General features: G+C 43.1%; 1 protein-coding gene across 2 annotated transcripts in view; it reads right to left on the reverse strand.

Moving 5' to 3' along the window:
• Positions 1-8,225: 8,225 nt before the first annotated feature.
• ATP2A2 (ATPase sarcoplasmic/endoplasmic reticulum Ca2+ transporting 2) overlaps positions 8,226-20,249 on the reverse strand; it is a 52,019-nt gene continuing 39,995 nt past the window's right edge. The window contains exons 11-21 of one of the 2 annotated variants that reach the window (XR_009550396.1): positions 20,098-20,229; positions 18,521-18,643; positions 18,202-18,420; positions 16,876-17,211; positions 15,543-15,763; positions 14,957-15,159; positions 13,774-13,859; positions 13,178-13,311; positions 12,481-12,598; positions 10,850-12,397; positions 8,226-9,021 (exon numbers count right to left, since the gene is read on the reverse strand). Coding sequence is in view for 1 of the 2 variants with exons in the window: in XM_007529138.3 (XP_007529200.1) it covers positions 9,008-9,021; positions 12,274-12,397; positions 12,481-12,598; positions 13,178-13,311; positions 13,774-13,859; positions 14,957-15,159; positions 15,543-15,763; positions 16,876-17,211; positions 18,202-18,420; positions 18,521-18,643; positions 20,098-20,229 (1,710 nt within the window). In the remaining variant the exon portion in view is untranslated. The remainder of the gene's footprint in view (positions 9,022-10,849; positions 12,398-12,480; positions 12,599-13,177; positions 13,312-13,773; positions 13,860-14,956; positions 15,160-15,542; positions 15,764-16,875; positions 17,212-18,201; positions 18,421-18,520; positions 18,644-20,097; positions 20,230-20,249) is intronic. The other variant, XM_007529138.3, reaches the window with a different exon arrangement.

Raw genomic sequence — 20,249 nt, forward strand, 5'->3', positions numbered from 1 at the left:
TGCAGACCTGCTTCATCACTTGTGAAGCGACTCCCCTGCAGGTGGGGAGCCAGAGCTTGAACCGGGATCCTTACGCCGGTCCTTATACTTTGCACCACCTGCGCTTAACCTGCTGCGCTACAGACCAACTCCCATGTTAGAATATTTTAACAAGTTGTCATGGCCAACTTTGTAGAGCACCTACTTTTCCATATACAGTGACCCAGGTTCAAGGCCCAGGCACTGCAGGAACAGTGAAGCAGTGTTGTATCTCTCCTCTTCTTTGTCTCTTTCTTTTTCTCTTTTAACTAAAGCACTGGTCAACTCTGGCTAATGGTGGTGCAGGGGATTGAACCTGGAAGTTCAGAGCCTCAGGCATGACAGTTTGTTTGCATAACCATTATGCTATCTGCCCCTACCCTCTTTTTTAATTTTAAGAGGGTAGTACATAGTTTATTTTTTTAATTTTATTTATTTTATTTCTGAGAGAGATTCAGATAGAGAAACACACAGAGAAACACCAGAGCACTGCTCAGCTCTGGCTTATGGTAGTGAGGGGGATTGAACCTGGGACTTAGGAGCCTCAGGCATGAAAGTCTGTTTACATAACCATGCTATTGCCCCCCGTCCTACCCTCTTTTTTTTTTTTTGACACCTGCACACCTGCTTCATCGCTTGTGAAGCAACCCCCTGCAGGCAGGGACCCGAGGGTTTGAACAGGGATCCTTACAGCTGGTCCTTGCGCTTTGTGCCACGTGTGCTTAACCCTGCACTAGCGCCTGACTCCCTATATAAACTTTTTTTTTTTAATCTTTATTACTGGAGACAGAAATTAAGAGCAGAGGGAGAGATAGAGGGAGAGAGACAGAGAAACACCTGCAGCCTGTTTTCACCACTCATGAAGCTTCCTGCAGGTGGGGCTCAGGGGCTTGAACCTGGGTCTTTATGCACTGTAATGTGTGCACTTAACCAAGTGTGCCACCACCTGGCCCCTTCTTGGTGTCTTTCCATCTCTGCCTTTTCAGTTCCTATCTGAAGAAAAAAGTCTCCTGGGACTTGTAGAATTGTGTAGGCATGGAGTTCCAGTAAAGCCTTCGAGGCAGAGAAAAAAAAAAGTATTTTAGTGGCGAGGGAGCTAGCATAATGGTTATGCAAAAAGGCTATCATGCCTGAGACTCCAAGGCCCCGGGTTCCATTCCTTGCACCACCAAAAACAGCACTGAGCAGTGTTCTGGTAAAAAAGGAAAAGATTTCTATAAATTATATTTTTGTATTCTTAAAAAATAAATGAGCAGATCCTATAGGGTTCCCATGAACCACAAATCATCCCCTAGTGAGTGAGAGTGAGGGAGGAGAGGGGGAGAGAGAGAGAACAAACTAGAATACTACTGAGCCATTTTATGCAGAGCTGAACTTGAAACCCAGGACTTCACACTTGTAAAGCTTGTGCTCTATCACCTAGCTGCCTCTTCAGGCCTATATATTTTATCATTAGCTAAAGTTCATAGTTAATTTTCAATTCCTTAGTTTTTGCCTCTGTTATGGGACTCCTGCCACTGTTAAAAGTACCATCCAGGAAACAAATTAGACTTCATTGTGTCTCCTTTGACTACTGGCCTGTGAAAGTTTCTTTGTCTTCCCTTGTTTTTGATGACCTGGATAGTTTTAAGGAGTACTGGTCAGACATTTTGCTGAGCACATCTTTCTGTTGGGAGTTAAGTGTTTTCAGTTTGTTTAGAATGAGGTTATGTGTTTTGTTTGGGGAGCCAAACCACAGAAAAATGCCATTCTTATACGTTCTGTCATGGGTTTGTGTTCTCCACATGATGTTACCTGGCTGAGGTCATGTCTGTCAGGCTTCTCCACTACCCAGTTATTTTGCCCCTGTACATAGCAAGTATATTTTTGAGGAGTTTGGGGATTTTTTCCTTTTGCTCTGTCTTGATGGTGTTGGGGATTGAACTAGGAATCTTCGGTGCCTCGGCAGGGATGTCTTTTTGCATACCCACCGTCCTGTTTCCCCAGCTCCCAAAGTATTCTTAGGCAGGGCATTATGCACAGTATAGTTGGGGGTGGTTATGCATCCCCTAATTGAAGGAAAATACAGAAATTTCTCTTTTTAAAAAACCAGGACACTGCTTAGCTATGGTTGATGATGGTGCAAGGGTTTGAACCTGGGACTTAGAAGCCCCAGGTATAATGAGAGTCTCTTTGCATAACCATTATGGTATCTACCACACCCCCTTTTTTCCCTCAGGAATTTTGTACAGTTCTTTTACATATGAGATAATCTAGTCTCTCCCACTCATTTGTTTCAGTGTGGATATTTTATCCTTTCTATTGTGATCTAAAACTAATTCTGTACAGTTCCATCTTTGGTCATTCATTCATTCATATTTTTTTGTTTATTCTTGGGTCCCTTTGACTAACTCCGCTTTTTATCATTGTTTTATTTTCTACCAGAGCACTGCTCAACTCTGGCTTATGGTGACATGGGAAATTGAATTTAGGACTTGGGTGCTTCAGGCATGGAAGTCTGTCGTATGCTTTACATTGGCTTGTTCTAGCCCTCCCCCTCCAAGAGAATTGGATGAGTCCTGTTAATTTCGCAGGCCTGCTTGGCCCCGCCCCAAGGGACCCTGGGAGAGGGTTCCGGAGTCCGAGAGTTCCTGAGTTCCCCAGTGACAGAGTTCCTGAGTTCCGGAGTCCGAGAGTTCCTGAGTTCCCCAGTGACAGAGTTCCTGAGTTCCGGAGTTCGAGAGTGCGAGAGTTCGAGAGTGCGAGAGTGCGAGAGTGCGAGAGTTCTGAGTTGGAGAGTAAGGGAGAGGGTTCCTGAGTTCCAGAGTAAGAGAGAGTGCTTGCGCCGCCGCAAAGAGACAGCAGAGTTCTGTTTGGTGATTAGTTTGTCTTAGTTTGTGAATCGTTGTTCCTGAATAAAGAAATACAGCTGCCCTGCCCAGCCGTTGTCTCCGCGTCTCTGTTCACCACCGTGAAGCAAGCCAGCCCGACCAGAGCCTTCCGAAATTTTAACAACAGAAGTCTTTTTGCATAACCATATGGTAGTTCCCTGTCCTTTGATCATTGCTTTATTTTTAATAAGAGAAAATGATGAGAGCACGGCTCAGCTCTGGATTATGGTGATGTTGAGACTTGAACCTGGAGTCTCTGGACCTCAGCCATGGAAGGAAGTGAAGTACACACCGCACACCACTATGTTATCTCACTGGCTGGGTTCCTGCACTAAGAATCCACTGCTCCTGGAGGCCATTTCCCTCTTTTCTGTTGCCCTTGTTTATCATTGCCATTGTTATTACTGTCATTGTTGGGATAGGACAGAGAAACAGAGAGGAGAGGAAGACGGGAGAGGGGGTAGATAGGAAACCTGCAGACCTGCTTCATCACCTGTGACCTCCCTGCAGGTGGGGAGCCGGGGGCTTGAACCTGGATCCTTGCTCCAATTCCTGTGCTCCTCACCATGTATGCTTAACCCACTGCACTACCGCCCTGATCATTTTTTTTTTTTTTCCTCCTCCAGGGTTATTGCTGGGCTCGGTGCCTGCACCATGAATCCACCGCTCCTGGAGGCCATTTTTCCCCCTTTTCGTTGCCCTAGTTGTTGCAGCCTCGTTGCCGTTATTATTGCCATTGTTGACGTTGCTTTGTTGTTGGATAGGACAGAGAGAAATGGAGAGAGGAGGGGAAGACAGAGAGAGAGGGGAGAGAAAGATAGTCACCTGCAGACCTGCTTCACCGCCCGTGAAGCGACTCCACTGCAGGTGGGGAGCCGGGGCTCGAACCGGGATCCTTACGCCGGTCCCTGCGCTTTGCGCCACCTGCGCTTAACCCGCTGCGCCACCGCCCGACCCCCCCTGATCATTTTTTAACCTTTGCGGCTTTCTCATGTTCTTCAGTACGTGTAGTATGTGTTCTGCCCTTGCTCTAGAATCAGCCATTGGTCCAAGGAGCTCTGGTTCCTTTTATTGGAAAATGAAATTAAACCCCTGAAACTGGGAGTCCTGTGTGATAATCTTTCCTCCCTCACTCCTCCTCTCTCTAAGATTTGTTAGAGATATCCAGAGCATCACTCTGGCACATGGAATGCCAGGGATTGAACTTGGCTTGGGGCCTCGTGTTTGCAAATGTAGGGTTACTCACTTGCTGCTTCTCAGGCCCCAAGTGTGCTCATTGTTACTGACGTGCCCTTGCTTCTCAGTGATAATATGAGGAAATATGTGTAAACTTATTATTATTGCCTTTGGAGCCCCAGGTATGACAGTCTCTTTGTGTGACCATTATGCTATCTACCTACCCCACAGAACTATATGAAACCACCTGTAAATGAGCATTCACCCTGATGTTTCCAACTGTAGTTTGCTGCCATGTGGATCTTTGTCTCTGCATATTTATTTATGTTATTATTTTTTACCAGAGCATTGCTCAGCTCTGGCATATGGTGGTGGTAGGAATTGGATCTTGGTCTTTGGAGCCTCAGACATGAGTCTTTTTGCATAACATTTATGCTATTTACTCTTGCCTTTATATCTCTGCATTTTGAATTACTCTCAAAAGCCATAATTTTTGTAAACTGTTAACTTTAACGGTAAAATTTTATACAAACTGCCCTGCACTTGAATATTTCACTAGTTAGACAACCGACTGGACATCATTCTTTGCTAGTTCACATACCTCCCTTGTCTTTTTTTTTTTAATATTTACTTTCCCTTTTATTCTTTTCATTGTTGTTGTTATTGCTGTCATCATTGTTGGATAGGACAGAGAGAAATGGAGAGAGGAAGGGAAGACAGAGAGGGGGAGAGAAAGATAGACACCTGCAGACCTGCTTCACTGCTTGTGAAGCGACTCCCCTGCAGGTGGGGAGCTGGGAGCTCAAACCAGGATCCTTATGCCGGTCCTTGTGCTTTGCGCCACGTGCGCTTAGCCTGCTGCACTACCATCGGACTCCCACCTCCCTTGTCTTTTGAAGGCCCCATAACGTCCTGGTGTGAATGTTCTTATTCTACTCAGCAGCTTGCCTGTGTACTGCCAGCCTCTTATTTACAGCAATGCAGCAGGATTGCTTTTGTGAACATGTGGGAGGATTTCAATGTAAAGGCAGATAATCAAGAGGTTACGGATATTTGAAAGCCTCAGATATTGTCAGATTGTCACCCAGAGAGGGGACCAGTGTCCCTATGCTCACCATTGGCCTGTTTCCAAATGCCACCCACAGAAGAGATATCAGTCTCATACTTGATTTTTGCTACTTATATGTGAAGAACACCAGGGAGCGAACCCACATGAATTACATGCTAGTGTAATGCAGGGCTGCCTTCTGGACCAAGGTTTTCCTTCTTTCTGTTAGAGGAAGAGGGGAGAGACAGTACCACTTCACCACTCATTGAACTGCTCTGCTGCGGTGGCTTGACCTGAGCTACCTCCTTACCCCACAAGTAAACTGTCTCTATGAAAAAAATTCCTTCAGGAGACATAAGAAGTCGCAGTTCTGCTACATGCAGTGTCCAAAAAGCCTCAAGCATTCAAGCTCAGTGCTCTGCCAGCTGCAGTATTTCCCTAATCTTTTAAAGAAATTGTTAGGGAGTTGGGCAGTAGCTCAGTGGGTTAAGTGCAGGTGGCGCAAAGTGCAAGGACCGGCACAAGAATCCTGGTTCGAGCCCCCGGCTCCCCACCTACAGGGGAGTCGCTTCACAAGCGGTGAAGCAGGTCTATAGGTGTCTGTCTTCCCCTCTCCATTTCTCTGTCCTATCCAACAGTGACAACATCAATAACAGTAACAACTACAGCAATGAAAGACAAGGGCAACAAAAGGAAAAACAAATATAAAAAAATTGTTAAATATTTGTATTTATTCATTTTGGCTAGAAACTGATAGGGAAGGAGGAGAGGGAGACATCTGCAAACCTGCTTCACCATTTGTGAAGCAACCCCCTGAAGATGGGGAGCCGGGGGCTCAAAACCAGATCCTTAAACTTAGTACTATGTGTTTAACTGGGTGTGCCACCACCTGGCCCCACCAATGTGCTTTGCACCTTGTGAGTTCAGTCTCTAGCACTGTCACAAACTAGAACACTGCTTTGACAGACAGTCCTGTGCTCTTTGCTCTACGCCAACTCTAGATACTAGCATTGCTGCACTTGGTTTCACTGTGTAGGGGATTTCTCTGATTGCTGAGCAGCAGGTCCAGTTTATTCATTTTCATTGCTGCTGAATGTAATATGAGCAAGTCGCATTCACATTCCATCTAGTGCGGTTTTTCGGTGCACGAGGCTGTTCCTCTTGGGTAGATTCAGGAGTTGACATGTGGTTTGTATATTAAGAGCACTTGAGTTTATGATAATAGATAAAAGACCAGCTCTACAATGTAAAAAGTTCATTCTCCACAGCCCTGGTACTAGAAGACACATTTGTCAGTTAATAGATATGAAATAGTCTATTGATTTCAATTTGCCAGTTGGGTGGAACATGTTTTTGTTACTAATCTTCACAGTTGTTTCTATGTCGGTAATAATTTGAATTTTGGGGGCCAGGTTGTGGAGCACCTGGTTAAGAGATTAGTGTACAAGGACCCAGGTTCAAGCCCCTGGTTCACCTGCAGGGTTAAAGATTCATGAGTGGTGAAGCAGTGCTGCAGGTGTGTTTCTTTTTCCCTCTATCTTCCCTTCCCCTCTGAATTTCTCTTTATCCATTAATAAACATATAAAATAATTATTGGATAGGCAGCCAGAAATTGAGGAGGGGATAAAAAAAATTGAGGAGGGGAAGAAAAAATGACACCTGTAGTCCTGCTTCACCACTCGCAAAGCTTGCCCCCTACAGGTGGGTACTGGGGGTTCAAACCCAGGTCCTTGCTCACTATAGCATGTGCACTCAACCAGGTTTGCCACCACCCAGCTCCGGTAATTTGTATTTTATTTTTTAAATTTTTTATGTTTTTTCCCTTAGTTGCCCTTGTTTATTATTGTACTATGACCCACATAGTCAACGACTGCCACCTCTCCAGATTCAAAGGAGGTCTCGAAAATTTACATCAGGCTCAACCTGACACTGTTGACTGGCAAACGCTAGAAGAATTGTTATTGATGTCTTCATTGTTGGATAGGACATAGAGAAATGGAGAGAGATGGGGAAGACAAAGATAGACACCTGCAGACCTGCTTCACTACTTGTGAAGTGACTCCCCTGGAAGTGGGGTGTATTTTATTTTTTAATATTTTATTAATGAGAAAGGTAGGAAAGAACCAGACAACACTCTGGTACATGTGCTGCTGGGGATTGAACTCAGGACCTCATGCATGAGTTTAGTGCCTTTGCCACTGCACCACCTCCCAGACCACAATTTCTATTTTCTTATCACTTGTCAGTGACGTCAAGGTCAGTTCCCCCCTGAACTTGTAAACTTTCCTAAACACCATATGTTGCACATGACCCTTTGTTGCTTTGTTCACTCATAGGCGCTCCCTTCTTGTCTGACTACAACCACTACTATCTTGAGCTATCATGGGCAACAATGGATGGTGAGTATAATTCTGCTTTCAGCATTTTAGTATCAAATATTCCACATCTGTAGAGTTGGTAGGACTTATTTTAGGACTGTATAATTAATTCATAGAATCAGAAATCTCTGATCTTTTAAGGGAGACACAAAAAATACCAGCTCTGGCTTATGTTGGTGTTAGGGACTGAACCTAGGACTTCAGGCATACAAATTCTGTGCTCTAACACTTAGAGCTATATTTATGGGTAGTGGTGAGATCCCTGATTTTTTTTTTTTTTAAAGTGACAAAAGAACCCTCCCTGGCATATAAACACCAAGTAACCATCAAATGGGTAAATTTTACCTTTGGTGCCTCATGCATGAAAAACCATTATGGTATCTCCCTAGCCCAAATTCTTTACATTTTGAATCGAGAAGGATGCCTTCCTTCATTTCCTCCAAGCTGAGCACTTTTTTATCTTTCTCTTAAAACACCCACTGGACACATATTTTCCCCATACCTAGACATTTATTTGCCTACCATACCACCTCCTGGGCAGCCACAGCTGAGATCTAAAATTTTTGATTTTATGCCACCACTAGACCTTCTACTACTGCTTTCTTATCCAGGAGGCTAAGAAGTTATTTCCTTTTATTTACTTACCGTTTACCAGAGCACCATTCAGCTCTGGCTTATGGTGGTATTGGGTTCCACCCATCCTTGCCCCTCAGAACAGAAACACCACACTGCTGCTTATTGTAGAATAGATTTATTTACCTGAAACCATGTCTGTGCAATACTTGATACCAGCACAGATAACTGATCTCTATTTACAATCTAAAGTCAAACATGCGTTGTGATAAATTGACGCTTAGCATTTTATTTAGATAAATGTATCACAATACTCGTATTGCACCAACATCTGTCTACTGCTTCTGATTTCATTAAATAAGTTACATTTAATACAGTGCAAAATAGCTATTGCACATCCAAAAGATAACAAGTTATGAACTGGAGGCCTACACTTTAACCATTCAACACTTGTAGTGTTTTAATAAATTTATAAATAAGCAAACTGTACAGGGCCAATTAAAAAGCGCTTTTTTTTTTCGTTGACAGTGTAGAGAAATCTGGCTACTTACAACAGAAGGCATGCATTACAATTGAATAGTGAACATTTATATAAGCTATGACATTTTGCACAGAGAAAAATGGAGACTTGGCTGATGGCTTCTAAGTTCTTAGATAAGGTTTCAGAACTTTATTCTTCTTGCAGCAAAGACACCAAAATTCTCTGGAAAGGCTGATTCAATAAGCTAAATTTTACATTTGCAATTATTACTTGGATTTAAAAGCTAAAAACCCCACTGATAATACATGTTTCCTCCACATTACACACAAAAGTTGGGGGCTTTTTCCTACTTCTCTTTTTCCCCCAATCTCAATCATGCAGAGGGTTGGTAGATGTGTTGCTAAAAACGCACATGCACGCAACCGAACACCCTTATATTTCTGCAAAATGGTTTAGGAAGCGGTTACTCCAGTATTGCTGAAAAGGAAAGAGAAAGGAAATCAGCTTTATGAAACATGGGGAGAAAATGTTAGAATAATTTTTAAGACAATGATTAATAGTGACAGATGAAAAGGAATATTCAGTTTTATCTTTTAAGATTTCAAGACCAGCACTCTGATGAACTGTCCCTGAGGTACTGCCCACAAGGAGTGGTGTTTCCAGCACAGACCCTCATGGCTACTCTCCGTGGCCCACAGGCAGACACTTAATTCACAGCAGAAGTGAGATAGGCAAGAGAAAGAAAGTTCTGGTTAGCAGTGCAGAGGGTAAAGAAATGTGAGCGATGTGGCCTGAGCACAAAGCTTCCTGGGAGTGGGAGGTGGGGCCCTCTCTAGCCCTAGAGGGGGAACTGCTACTCCTCTCTGCCTGTCACTGTCACCTTCAGTAAGGCTGGAGAGTGCCCTCCTGGTTAACTGCAAGGTGGTTTTGACAACTTGGTGGCTAAATTAGAAAAACAAGATGACTTAAACCTGGGCGCTCCAGATACAGCAGGCTCTGGGTGTTTGCTTGCTGTACACTGAGCTAATAATGCTGTGGTTTCCTTATTCCTGAGGGCTGCCTGCCACACAGAGGCCGAGGCCCCAGTTTGAAGGTAGCGTGGCTGCAGCTGCTTGTGAGGATGTCTGGCCCTGTCTACCTGTGAGAGCTCCCAACAGCATGGATCACCTGCATTATAGAGACAGAGCAAGCTGCTGGAGTGGCATCTGATCTGAGGTAGGGGTGTGTGAGTGCGGGTCTTAAGAGGAACACTGAGGTGGGAGACGGGCCTTTGGCCCACCACATTCAGAGTGAGTTTCAGGCAAGAGCTGCCTGGCAACACGTGTAGTGAGCCTCAGAGTCACTGCCCTCCTTCCTTAGTTACTTGCTGGGGCAAAAGTTGGTGTTGGTCACCTGTGGCTCCCTGCTGGATACAGTCCTGACATCCAGGATGTACCCACAGCATAGCACCACAATTGATGGGGAGGCACCAGTGTGGACACGTATTTTCAATAGGCAAGTCTACAGTGGGTGCCAAGACAGCCTGAGTTGAGAAACCATAGGCCAACAGCTGGCCCTGGGCCTGTCTGTGCATGTAGAGCAGTCCACAACTGTTCTACTTACTTTGTAAATGCCGTAATATCAAGGAACTGAGTCAGAAAAGTTTGTTATTTGGTTAGCTTGGTTCCCATTAAATAGTGCCCCACCCAACAAGCTCAGACACCCTGCTTCATTTGTAGTCCAACTGCACTCCTTGCATTTGTCCCACTCGGCTAATTTCATCCTATGCCTCCCCTCCTGACATTGTCAAGAAAGCTAGTCTGCCGCCTGCCTTCTGAGCAGCCTCACCAAGCAGATCAGGGCTGTAGTGTCAGTTTTCTGCTTTCCCTACCCACCTACTTGGATGCTGTGGACATTTTGCTTGATGTCATTAACTCCAAGCATTTACATCACATATACAGGCTGGCCCAATAACTAAGGGCCAACCTCAGAGGGAGCTTCCAGCCCAAGGGATATAGCTACAAAGGATGTGACCCAGAAGGCGGCCTACTTAGGACAACTTGATCCCTGGATTCACTGGTTTAATTTCTTGCACATTTTTTTTTTTTTTTTTAAATAAACCAGGTAGCCATGGTTCTGGGATGAGTCCTTGTAGCTAACAAAGGTTAAAAGTATCCCAAGTTATTGTAAATCCTCATCTTGGCAGTAGCAAAGGTAAACAGCTCCCTGGGCCTGTCACTATACCTCCCCCAATTCTGTCTGGCACAGACCAACACCTGTCTGGCCCGATACACATCACTCTTAAGTCCCAGGGAAGAGTACTCACGTTAGTTGATGGATGTTGGGAGGCATTGGAGAAAAACACCACAGTTAGGACGGTTAATGACTTACACACTGTTGGTAAGACTGATCACGAACATGCGCAAACATTTATCATAGTAATGGTGGTGGTTAGTGCCACATTCAAATAAAAATAGTTCTATACAGTATGTTCATTTGGTCATGTGCTATTTACACATTTTACAAAACACACACACATACACACGCACTTGCCCTTTTGCTCTATACACCAGGCTAAAACAGGCCAGCAGAAACTTGCATAAAATGTACACAGATGAGTGTCTACACATAAGAAATGCCTACAACTACCTATGCAGCAGAGCAGGATCCTTTTCCCCTTGAGCACAGTGAAACTAAAGGTCTGAGCTAGGAATGTAGACAGTGGGGACACATCTATCACAGTTCAAACTAAGCCACTTCAAAGTTAAAAACAAGACTTATTTTTCTCTGTCCATTTCAATGTTTTATTTTTCCTTTTAAACTAGATTGTGAAGTGCCACCAAAATAGGCAATGTTGGCAAAACAATGTCTGTTACAATAAAATACATTAGACATTTAAATAAATAACCTTAAAAACTACATGAGGGGACATGAACCCAGGTGATTGAATCTGAAACAATGTTTTCTGCACAAGCGAGAACAAGCATACCTCTTGTTAAGACTGATGTAAACAGAACCATCAAAACCCTACAAGGGAAGCAGCCGAGCAGGTTGGGTGGGGTGTGGGTGGAGGTGAACAGGGTGAGGGAGCGGCAAACCAAAAAATACTGACTGAGGTAGCAGTACTCTGCTCAGTGCAGAAAAAATTGGCTTATGAATAAAAATCAGACTGTGATCTCAGATTAAATCCAGATGATCATGCAAGACACAATACATGCTATTTAGTTTTAGAAAAAACCACACACATTCATTTCCTAAAATCTGCTGCCAATTAATTTGCTGACAATGTCTGCTGGCTCAACTATTTTTTTATACAAGGATGAGTATTAACAGAACACTGTACATGCTTTTTCATCTACAAAAAATATTTGCATAAAATAGTGTTAGTTCTCTGTACATGTCAATGGACACTTTAATTATGTGTATAAAAAATGAAAATCTTTCCCCACTGGAGTCAGAAAAAGCAAAACAAAATCTAGAGTATGAAACCTCCTTCACCAGCCATTATGTTCATGTGAAAATTCAGCAGAAAGACAGTTGCTTTAAACAATAAAAAAATTAATTGATTAAGTTAAACATCTTCTTTATGTAAAACTGTCAGTCAAGACCAGAACATATCACTAAAATTAGTGTCTGTGCTATAGACCCAGATCACCAGGGGCAGTATGAACAGCACAAAGGGCCAGGAAATCCCATCGGTGCATGCCGAAAACGAGCAGGATTTGGTGGCAGGCTGCACACACTCTTTACCAGGTTGTTCCAGATAGTTGCGGGCCACAAACTTGAGCGTCTCATCCAGTAGAATCACCGGCAAGGAAATTTTCAGCACCATCAGCCACTGGGTCAGATTCAGCGGTGTGATCTGGAAGATAAGCTAAAACACAAAGGAGCCTCATTAAGTTTCTAGACTTAGGAGAGAGGAATTCTCTGGATCCCTTCCTGCCCAGAACCACTTACAGGCAAGGGCTCCACGTAGAGAATTAGGAAGTGGAGTGACATAGACAGACAGATGGAGCCCACGAGCCAGATATTCTCCCAAGGAGGCATCCTCAGCAAAGACTGGTTTTCGGACAAGCTGCAGAACAATCAAGAAGTCAGTACATTAAATGCTACTAAAAAGGCATCTGTCACAGGTGACACAAAACCATTTGGAATTCCACTATATAACAAAGTGATGGCTTAGTTGGCATTGTCCACTGACCTAATTCTACTGACTAAAGTTTCTACTTGGGGCAAGGGAAGAAAATTCAGATGTAGGACAAACTTCCAATTTTAAAATCTAGGCTTCTGTACAGCAGGTTCCATTTCAGTGGTATCAAAGCTGCTCTCAATTGCGCTAGACACTTTGGGGCTATTTAGAAATTTCTATTTTTGTCACTGGCTTAATTGGTTTTAATGCTAAAGGACAAGGGCCCCTCCTGTGGTACTGACAGACAGGGGCACTGAAGTCACTAAGCACTCCTACTGCTTCCTGGAGGTGATGACGATTTATTCTTAATCCAGTGTTGCTTGTTCTTTCTTTTGGGAAGGAAAGCACTTTCCTCTGGTTCTTAATCAACCATGATGTTTATTTATCCTACCCTTCCCCCCACACACACAATCACCCTGGTTATTAGACTTCCTTCCCCAAAGCGTGCTGACAAGACTCACTGACCTGTTCAGGGCGTTGCACATCTCTATGGTTACTAGAACAGACAGCGCCATTGTCATTGGGTATGGGGATTCAAATATTGCACAATCCACTCCTTCAAAGTCCAGATTATCCTCTTTACACTGTAGGAAATGACTCTGCAACAAGAGCCCGATCAAGTTCCTGGTCAGTTCATACACCAATTTCATAGCAAGCCCAGAACAGACTCACATGAGATCTCAAACCATTACCTAGAGAAGTTGGTCACGCAGAATAATCTTAGATGTAAATTAAGTTTTTTTTTTCATATATCTTTATTGGATAAAGACAGCCAGAAATCAAAAGAAACAGAGATAGACATGAAACACTGCTTCACCACTTGTGAAGCTTTCCCCCTACAGGTGAAGGCTGGGGGCTCAAACCTGGGTCCTTGTACACTGTAACGTGTGCTCAACCAGGTGCACCACCACCCGGCCCCTAGGTGCAAATATTTATAGACTGAGTCATAACGTCTAAGTCATAACTTATAATTTGATAAGACGCCCAAACCACGGCAACCTTGTTTGTGAAGGTTTACAATGCTTTGAGTCTAAGGTACAGAAAGAAAGATGGCTAAATACCAGCTGGTAGAAGGACACTCTCGGACCACCATCTGCAGCAATGAACCACCATGCGGCAGCACCCACGGTAGCAGCGCCAACGTAACCTGGAACAAACATCACGATGCTGACTCAAATTTTGAGTTTAAATCTTCAGTGTTACTTAGAGGCAGTGCCTCAGGAGCTCATCCCCATGGCAAGAGGACAGATACTAAAGACACATAATGCTGATAGTAACTGCAGCCTGTGTTGCCACTGACATCAGTCAGAGCAGGATGAGAGGAATGTTTATGGTGCACAAGACCCAGGCAACTCTTCCTTCTGAATCTGTGAACCTGGTAGGCATGGAACAGCTTTTACAGTAGCCATACCCTTCTCACTGCCACTGCCACCTGAGATCCAGACCACACAGTGACTTTTAAGGATCCTGATGTTACCAGTTGTATACTAATTTATTTGTTCCACCCAAGACCTGACAGAATCTTTATAGATAAAACCAGTTAATACAGAATGTGTGACAAAAGACACAAATGTCAATTCTTGGATCTCATTCCCCTACTAGATAATTACTTAATGAGCAAGCAATAGAGACCAGAGCACTGGTGGTACAGAGGACTGAATCTGGGACTTTGGAGCCTCAGGCAAAACCAGTACGTTATTACCCAACCCCCCTAGTGTCACCTAGGTGCTCTCTGGGCAGGACCTGGCCTGTTTTTTCCAATGTCCCTTTGTCCACAGGTTAAGTCTGAAAGCCTCATTGATGGAAGGACAAGGACACCAAAACAGAAAAACGAACTTAAACTGGGAATATAGTTCATTAACTGCAAAAGGGTAGTCTCCATCTCTTCTGCTATGCTAAGGTAGAGGGAAAGCGTGCTTTTAAGGCTAATAGTAATGTACAAGGACCCAGGTTCAACTCCTGCTCCTCACCTGCAAGGTGGGAAGCTTCCCAAGCAGTGAAGCAGTGAGTGCTACAAATGTCTCCCTCCTTATCTTCCCCATCTCTCAATTTACTTAAAAATAAATAATAGCTAGGGAGATAGCTCTGTGCAAGTGTACAGGACTTTGTATGCATGAGTCCCCAGTCAGGTTCAGTCCCCATCATCACATCAATACTAGAGCTGATCAATGCACTGGTGTGTTTACCTTTCTTAAAATAGTTGTCAAAATTTAAAAAGATAATCAAACAAACAACTATACTCACAGCCAATAGCCAGGTAACGGAAAAAGAGCCACCCACTAATCAGCGGTTCCTTTGGGTTTCGGGGTGGTTTGTTCATGATGTCTAGGTCGGGAGGGTTGAACCCTAGTGCTGTGGCAGGCAGGCCATCTGTCACCAAATTGACCCAGAGCAACTGGACAGGAATTAAAGCCTCAGGAAATCCAAGGGCTGCTGTCAGGAAAATACTGTTTCCACCCAAAGAAAGAAAAGACCTGAATTATTTTTGGTCATCATTTAAAGAGCAATAACCTTTTAATTCAAAGGTTTATAATACCAAATTCTGAATTAATAACGTTCTGAGGGCCAAAAATTACTTTATATGATGACTTTAAACTCAGTTTTATAGTTCTAAGTCTAAGAAATAGTTTAGTGTTTTCTTTTTTAAAAGTTTATTCACTATATTGCACACATGAACTTTTGTTCTACAGTCTTTACTTGCTTCGTTAAGCATAACCCCCCCCCCCCCGGTTGTATATATTTTTTGTCCTGAAGGACCCAGTATTGTCTCTTTAAATTACAAGCCTTATTTCTGATAAAGGAATACAAGTAACCTATGATAGGGACCTACCAGACAACTTCCCCAACGTTTGATGAAATGAGGTAGCGGATGAACTGCTTCATGTTATTGTATATTGCCCGCCCCTCCTCCACAGCAGCCACGATGGTGGAGAAGTTGTCATCAGCCAGGACCATCTCAGAGGCAGTTTTAGCTACAGCAGTGCCAGAACCCATGGCAATGCCAATCTCAGATTTCTTCAAAGCAGGAGCATCATTCACACCATCCCCAGTCTAAAAGGGAACCAATGGTTGGTTTACACACATCTGTTATTTAACACATCCCCAAGGGAGACCCAGTCGTAAAATAAATGCAGCCAAGGGCCCCAGGCTAAGAGAATTTATTTGTGCTCCTCCCCTCCCCCAGGCTGCTCATACAATTCCACTACTTCCAGCTGTTTGCTTTTATTTGATAGTGATAGAAATTGAGTGGGGGGAGACAGGCAGCAGCACAATGGGTTAAACCGCACATGGCGCAAAGCGCAAGGACCGGCATAAGGATCCTGGTTCGAGCCCCCGGCTCCCCACCTTCAGGGGAGTCGCTTCACAAGTGGTGAAGCAGGTCTGTAGGTGTCTGTCTTTTGCTCCCCCTCTCTGTCTTCCCCTCCTCTCTCCATTTCTCTCTGTCCCATCCAACAACGAACGACATCAATAGCAACAACAATAATAACTATGACAATAAAACAGCAAGGGCAACAAACGGGAAAATAATTTTTAAAAAAGTTGCACACAGTAAAAGTACATACAACAGTGTTAACATGTCTGGGTGAAACACTTAAAGAACACTGAAATTGTTTCACCAGCAGGCAGTGCTTAAGGAGTGCTTCACTTAGGCAGTTACTTCAGGTAGTGTGCACAGTCTGGGTTATCACAGCACACACAGTAGTCTATAGCAAAGACATTTCCTTTTGTCCCCCCTGGTGGGTGAGAGAGAACAAGCACGGGGCTTGAACTTGAAGCTCTGCTGCCTTCAGGCACATGGGCTTCTGGGCAGAACCACTACACCAAGCTAGCCATCTCAGCAGACACTTCCCTAAATCAATTCCTAGAAGACTTGAGATACAAACGTGTGTGCTAATTCAGAAAAGGATTAAATGCCACTAGTTATTTCTGTGCCTGATTTAGGAGGTACTTCAGGATTGATCCCTGCATGCAGCTCACCAATTGCCAACTATCTGATCAATAAAATTCCACAGAAATAGCCCAGATAATGAATGTAAGACACCCCCCCACCCCCCAAAAAACCCTCCAAATCTAGGAGCTACTACTATAAGATTTAGGAGTCAGAATTAGAACCTGCCAGGTTCATGTACTTGGGTCACATGTACATATTCAGAGATACTCACCATGGCTGTAATTTCATCAAAAGACTGAAGAAATTCTACAATTTTAGACTTGTGGGAAGGTTCAACTCGAGCAAAACAGCGGGCATTCAAGCAGGCATCTCTCTGGGCTGAAGGACTGAGCTCATCAAACTCGCGACCTGTAAATGCTTTTGATGCCACATCCTCATCAAGCCCAAAAATGCCAACGCGCCGGCAGATGGCCACTGCAGTGCCCTTGTTGTCGCCTGTGATCATGATGACACGGATACCTGCTTGCCGGCACAGCTTCACAGAAGAGGCCACTTCAGTTCTCGGAGGGTCCAGCATGCCCACGCAACCAACAAAAGTCAGATTGGTCTACAACAAAATAATACTTTTTGTCAAAAAACAGGAAACACTAGTTTCTCATTAAGTGCAATCAAGAACGAGCTATACACCAAGGGTATAGGTTCCTATATTTTATATTATAATCTTTACTTACTGGATAGAGACAACCAGAAATTGAGACAGAAGGGGGTGATAGGAAGAGAGACAGAGACAACTGCAGCACAGCTTCACCACTCAAACTTTCCCCTGCAGGGGGAGCCAGGGGTGCGAACCTGGGTCCTTTCACATTTCTAGTGCGTGCACTTAACTCGGCCCTGTTCCTGTATTTTCTTGTGATACATTTTGTGACTCTGGCTCTTAGATTAATATTCACAATGATGTGAGTTCAACTGAATAGAAATATTCTAATTAATCTGAAACATAGGTAACACTTCAGTCTTGTTACCAACTCACCCATTATCTTTCATAATGAAATCTGGAGCAAGGAAAAACCTATCTCGTTACTTTCCAGGCCTAGAGCTTTATTTTTGGTTTTCATTCAACACCTCAGGAATTAATCGAAACAAAATATCCTTAAAAATTTGTGAAACCTCACAAAACGCGTACATTCAAATATTTTAAAAATTAATACTGTTTTAGAGTAGGTTTTAATTATTTTAGTTTGAAAGTAAAGGAAATACACTTGGGCCCCCACCTGCAGGGGGAAAGCTTTGCAAGTAGTGAAGCAGTGCTGCAGGTGTCTCCCTCTCTATCCCTACTCTCTCAGTTTCTGGCTGTCTCTATCCAATAAATATAGTAAAAAAAAAAAAAGAAAGAAAGAAAGAAAAAGAAAATACACTTGAATTAAACTTATGTTGAAGCAGCAAACTTACACCCTAATGATAATGTAGTTGGCTAGCAGAAAAAATAACCACACCTCTCTTGGCAAAAACAACTCACTTGACCTTTTTCTGAAGGAGTGCTACTTAAACACAATGGATATACAGGGTGTGGGTGAAAAAAGAAGTTTCTTTAGCTAACCTCATATTTAATGAAGTTGGCAGACTCCTCAAGGTTCATTTCTTCTCTTTTCAGTGGATTGTCATGAGTGGCCAGTGCCAGGCACCGCAGTGTGTCGCTGCCACTGCCCCATTCCCGGATGACAGACATGATCTTCTGTTTGACTCCAGGGGTCAGAGGGACTTTAGTACTTCCAACTCGAATGTGAGTGCATCTGTCAATAACACCTTCAGGAGCCCCCTAGAAATGCCACAGATGGGAGATAAGCAATTTTATTTCTTAGCTCACCCATGGCCCCAATCCTAGCAAGGACATTTCAACTGCAGTTTGCTCCACTTGCCTTTACAAACATCTTGCTCATTGACGTCCGGCTTGGCTTGTTTGGTGTACAGTAAACTGACATGGATTTTCTATCCCGTGAAAACTCTAGAGTAAATTCTTTTTTCATCAACTGTTTAATAACCTATAAAAAGAAGACATTTGGAATACTACTGAATGAAAACTTTTACCTAGTCAACAATATTTACTAAATACCTACTATGTGACTTATCACATGACAACATAATGGACGTGTTTGTGCACTTCTTTGGGAGACAGAATAGAAATGAATGAAATGTTAAGGCCAGAAACAAACATTGAAACAACTGTATAAATGTGGGTAACAATTTTAATACAGTGGCCAGGAAAAGCAACACTGAAGAAAAACAAAGTATGTGTCAGCAGAGAAAATATAATTACAGGTTGGCATGACCTGGTAGGTTCAAGGAGTATCTGGACCATTAATGCTAGACATTGTGTTTGCAAGAGAGAAAAAGAATAAAGGTATGTCAGGGTTGACAGAGGCAGGTAGGGTCCTGAAAGTCACTTTAGAGTAGCAGTCCCATAGTTTTTATAAGTGACATGGAAACAAAATGTAGGGTTTTAAGCTCTCACAAGAGTATTTTAAGAACTAACTGAAAAACAGGCATGTATCGTACTTCTTGCCACAAATAATCCAAGAGATGGAGACTTGGACTTGGCAGAAGTGATATGCAGGGCATCACTGCAAGGGAGTCGCTTCACAGGCGGTGAAGCAGGTCTGCAGGTGTCTATCTTTCTCTCCTCCTCTCTGTCTTCCCCTCCTCTCTCCATTTCTCTCTGTCCTATCCAACAACAACAACAGTAACTACAACAATAAAACAACAAGGGCCAACAAAAGGGAATAAATAAGTAAAATAAATTAAAAAAAAAAAAAGTTGAAAAACAAGATCAGAAGAGAAAACACAAGTAGAACCTGAACTGGAGTTGGTATATTGCACCAAAGTGAAAGACTCAGAGTACAGGTCATGGAAAAGGATGACAGAGGACCTAGTGGGGGTTGTATTGTTATATGGAAAACTGAGAAATGTTCTGCATGTACAAACTATTGTATTTATTGTCAAATGTAAAACAATTCCCCAATAAAGAAATTAAAATAAAAAAAATATATTCCTCCCCTACTGCCACTGTACTGACTGACCTCTGAATGTCAAACTTGCCTATGGTCTTTACTAGTCATGGTGATTCTACCTGAAAATAATACATGCCAAGTTTGAGTATATGACTAGACACCACTGTGCACATCTAACAGATAGGAGATACAGAATTGCTTAATTTTTTTCTTGTGTCAGTTTATAGAGTTTTGTTGATTTATTGATGTGAAATCACTCAGTATGAGCTCTCCATTCTCTTCTACTTCTAGTTAATTTGCTAGTTTCTACTTCACAGCATCAGTTTTTACCCTTTTCTATTAAGTGCACTTAAAGCTACAGAATTCTCTGGAAATAACCCTTCTGTGCACCCTATCATCTACACGTTTCCACATTATATGATGACTGGTTGCCTAAGAGAACTCACAAAACAAGGACATATGGTATGAGTGGTGAAAATAATACTAACCGAGTTGCAAGCATTTGCTCGTTCTATTTTAGAGAGACCCTTCAACTCAGTGTCGAATACATTCATCTTCTCTACCAGGCAAGTGAGAGCAGTTTCTGTAGCTTCTCCAACTTTTTCATACACACCTTTTGTCTGTATTGGTAAGACAAGAA

This window comes from Erinaceus europaeus, chromosome 6 (assembly GCF_950295315.1).
Source record: "Erinaceus europaeus chromosome 6, mEriEur2.1, whole genome shotgun sequence".
NCBI classification, from domain to species: Eukaryota; Metazoa; Chordata; class Mammalia; order Eulipotyphla; family Erinaceidae; genus Erinaceus; species Erinaceus europaeus.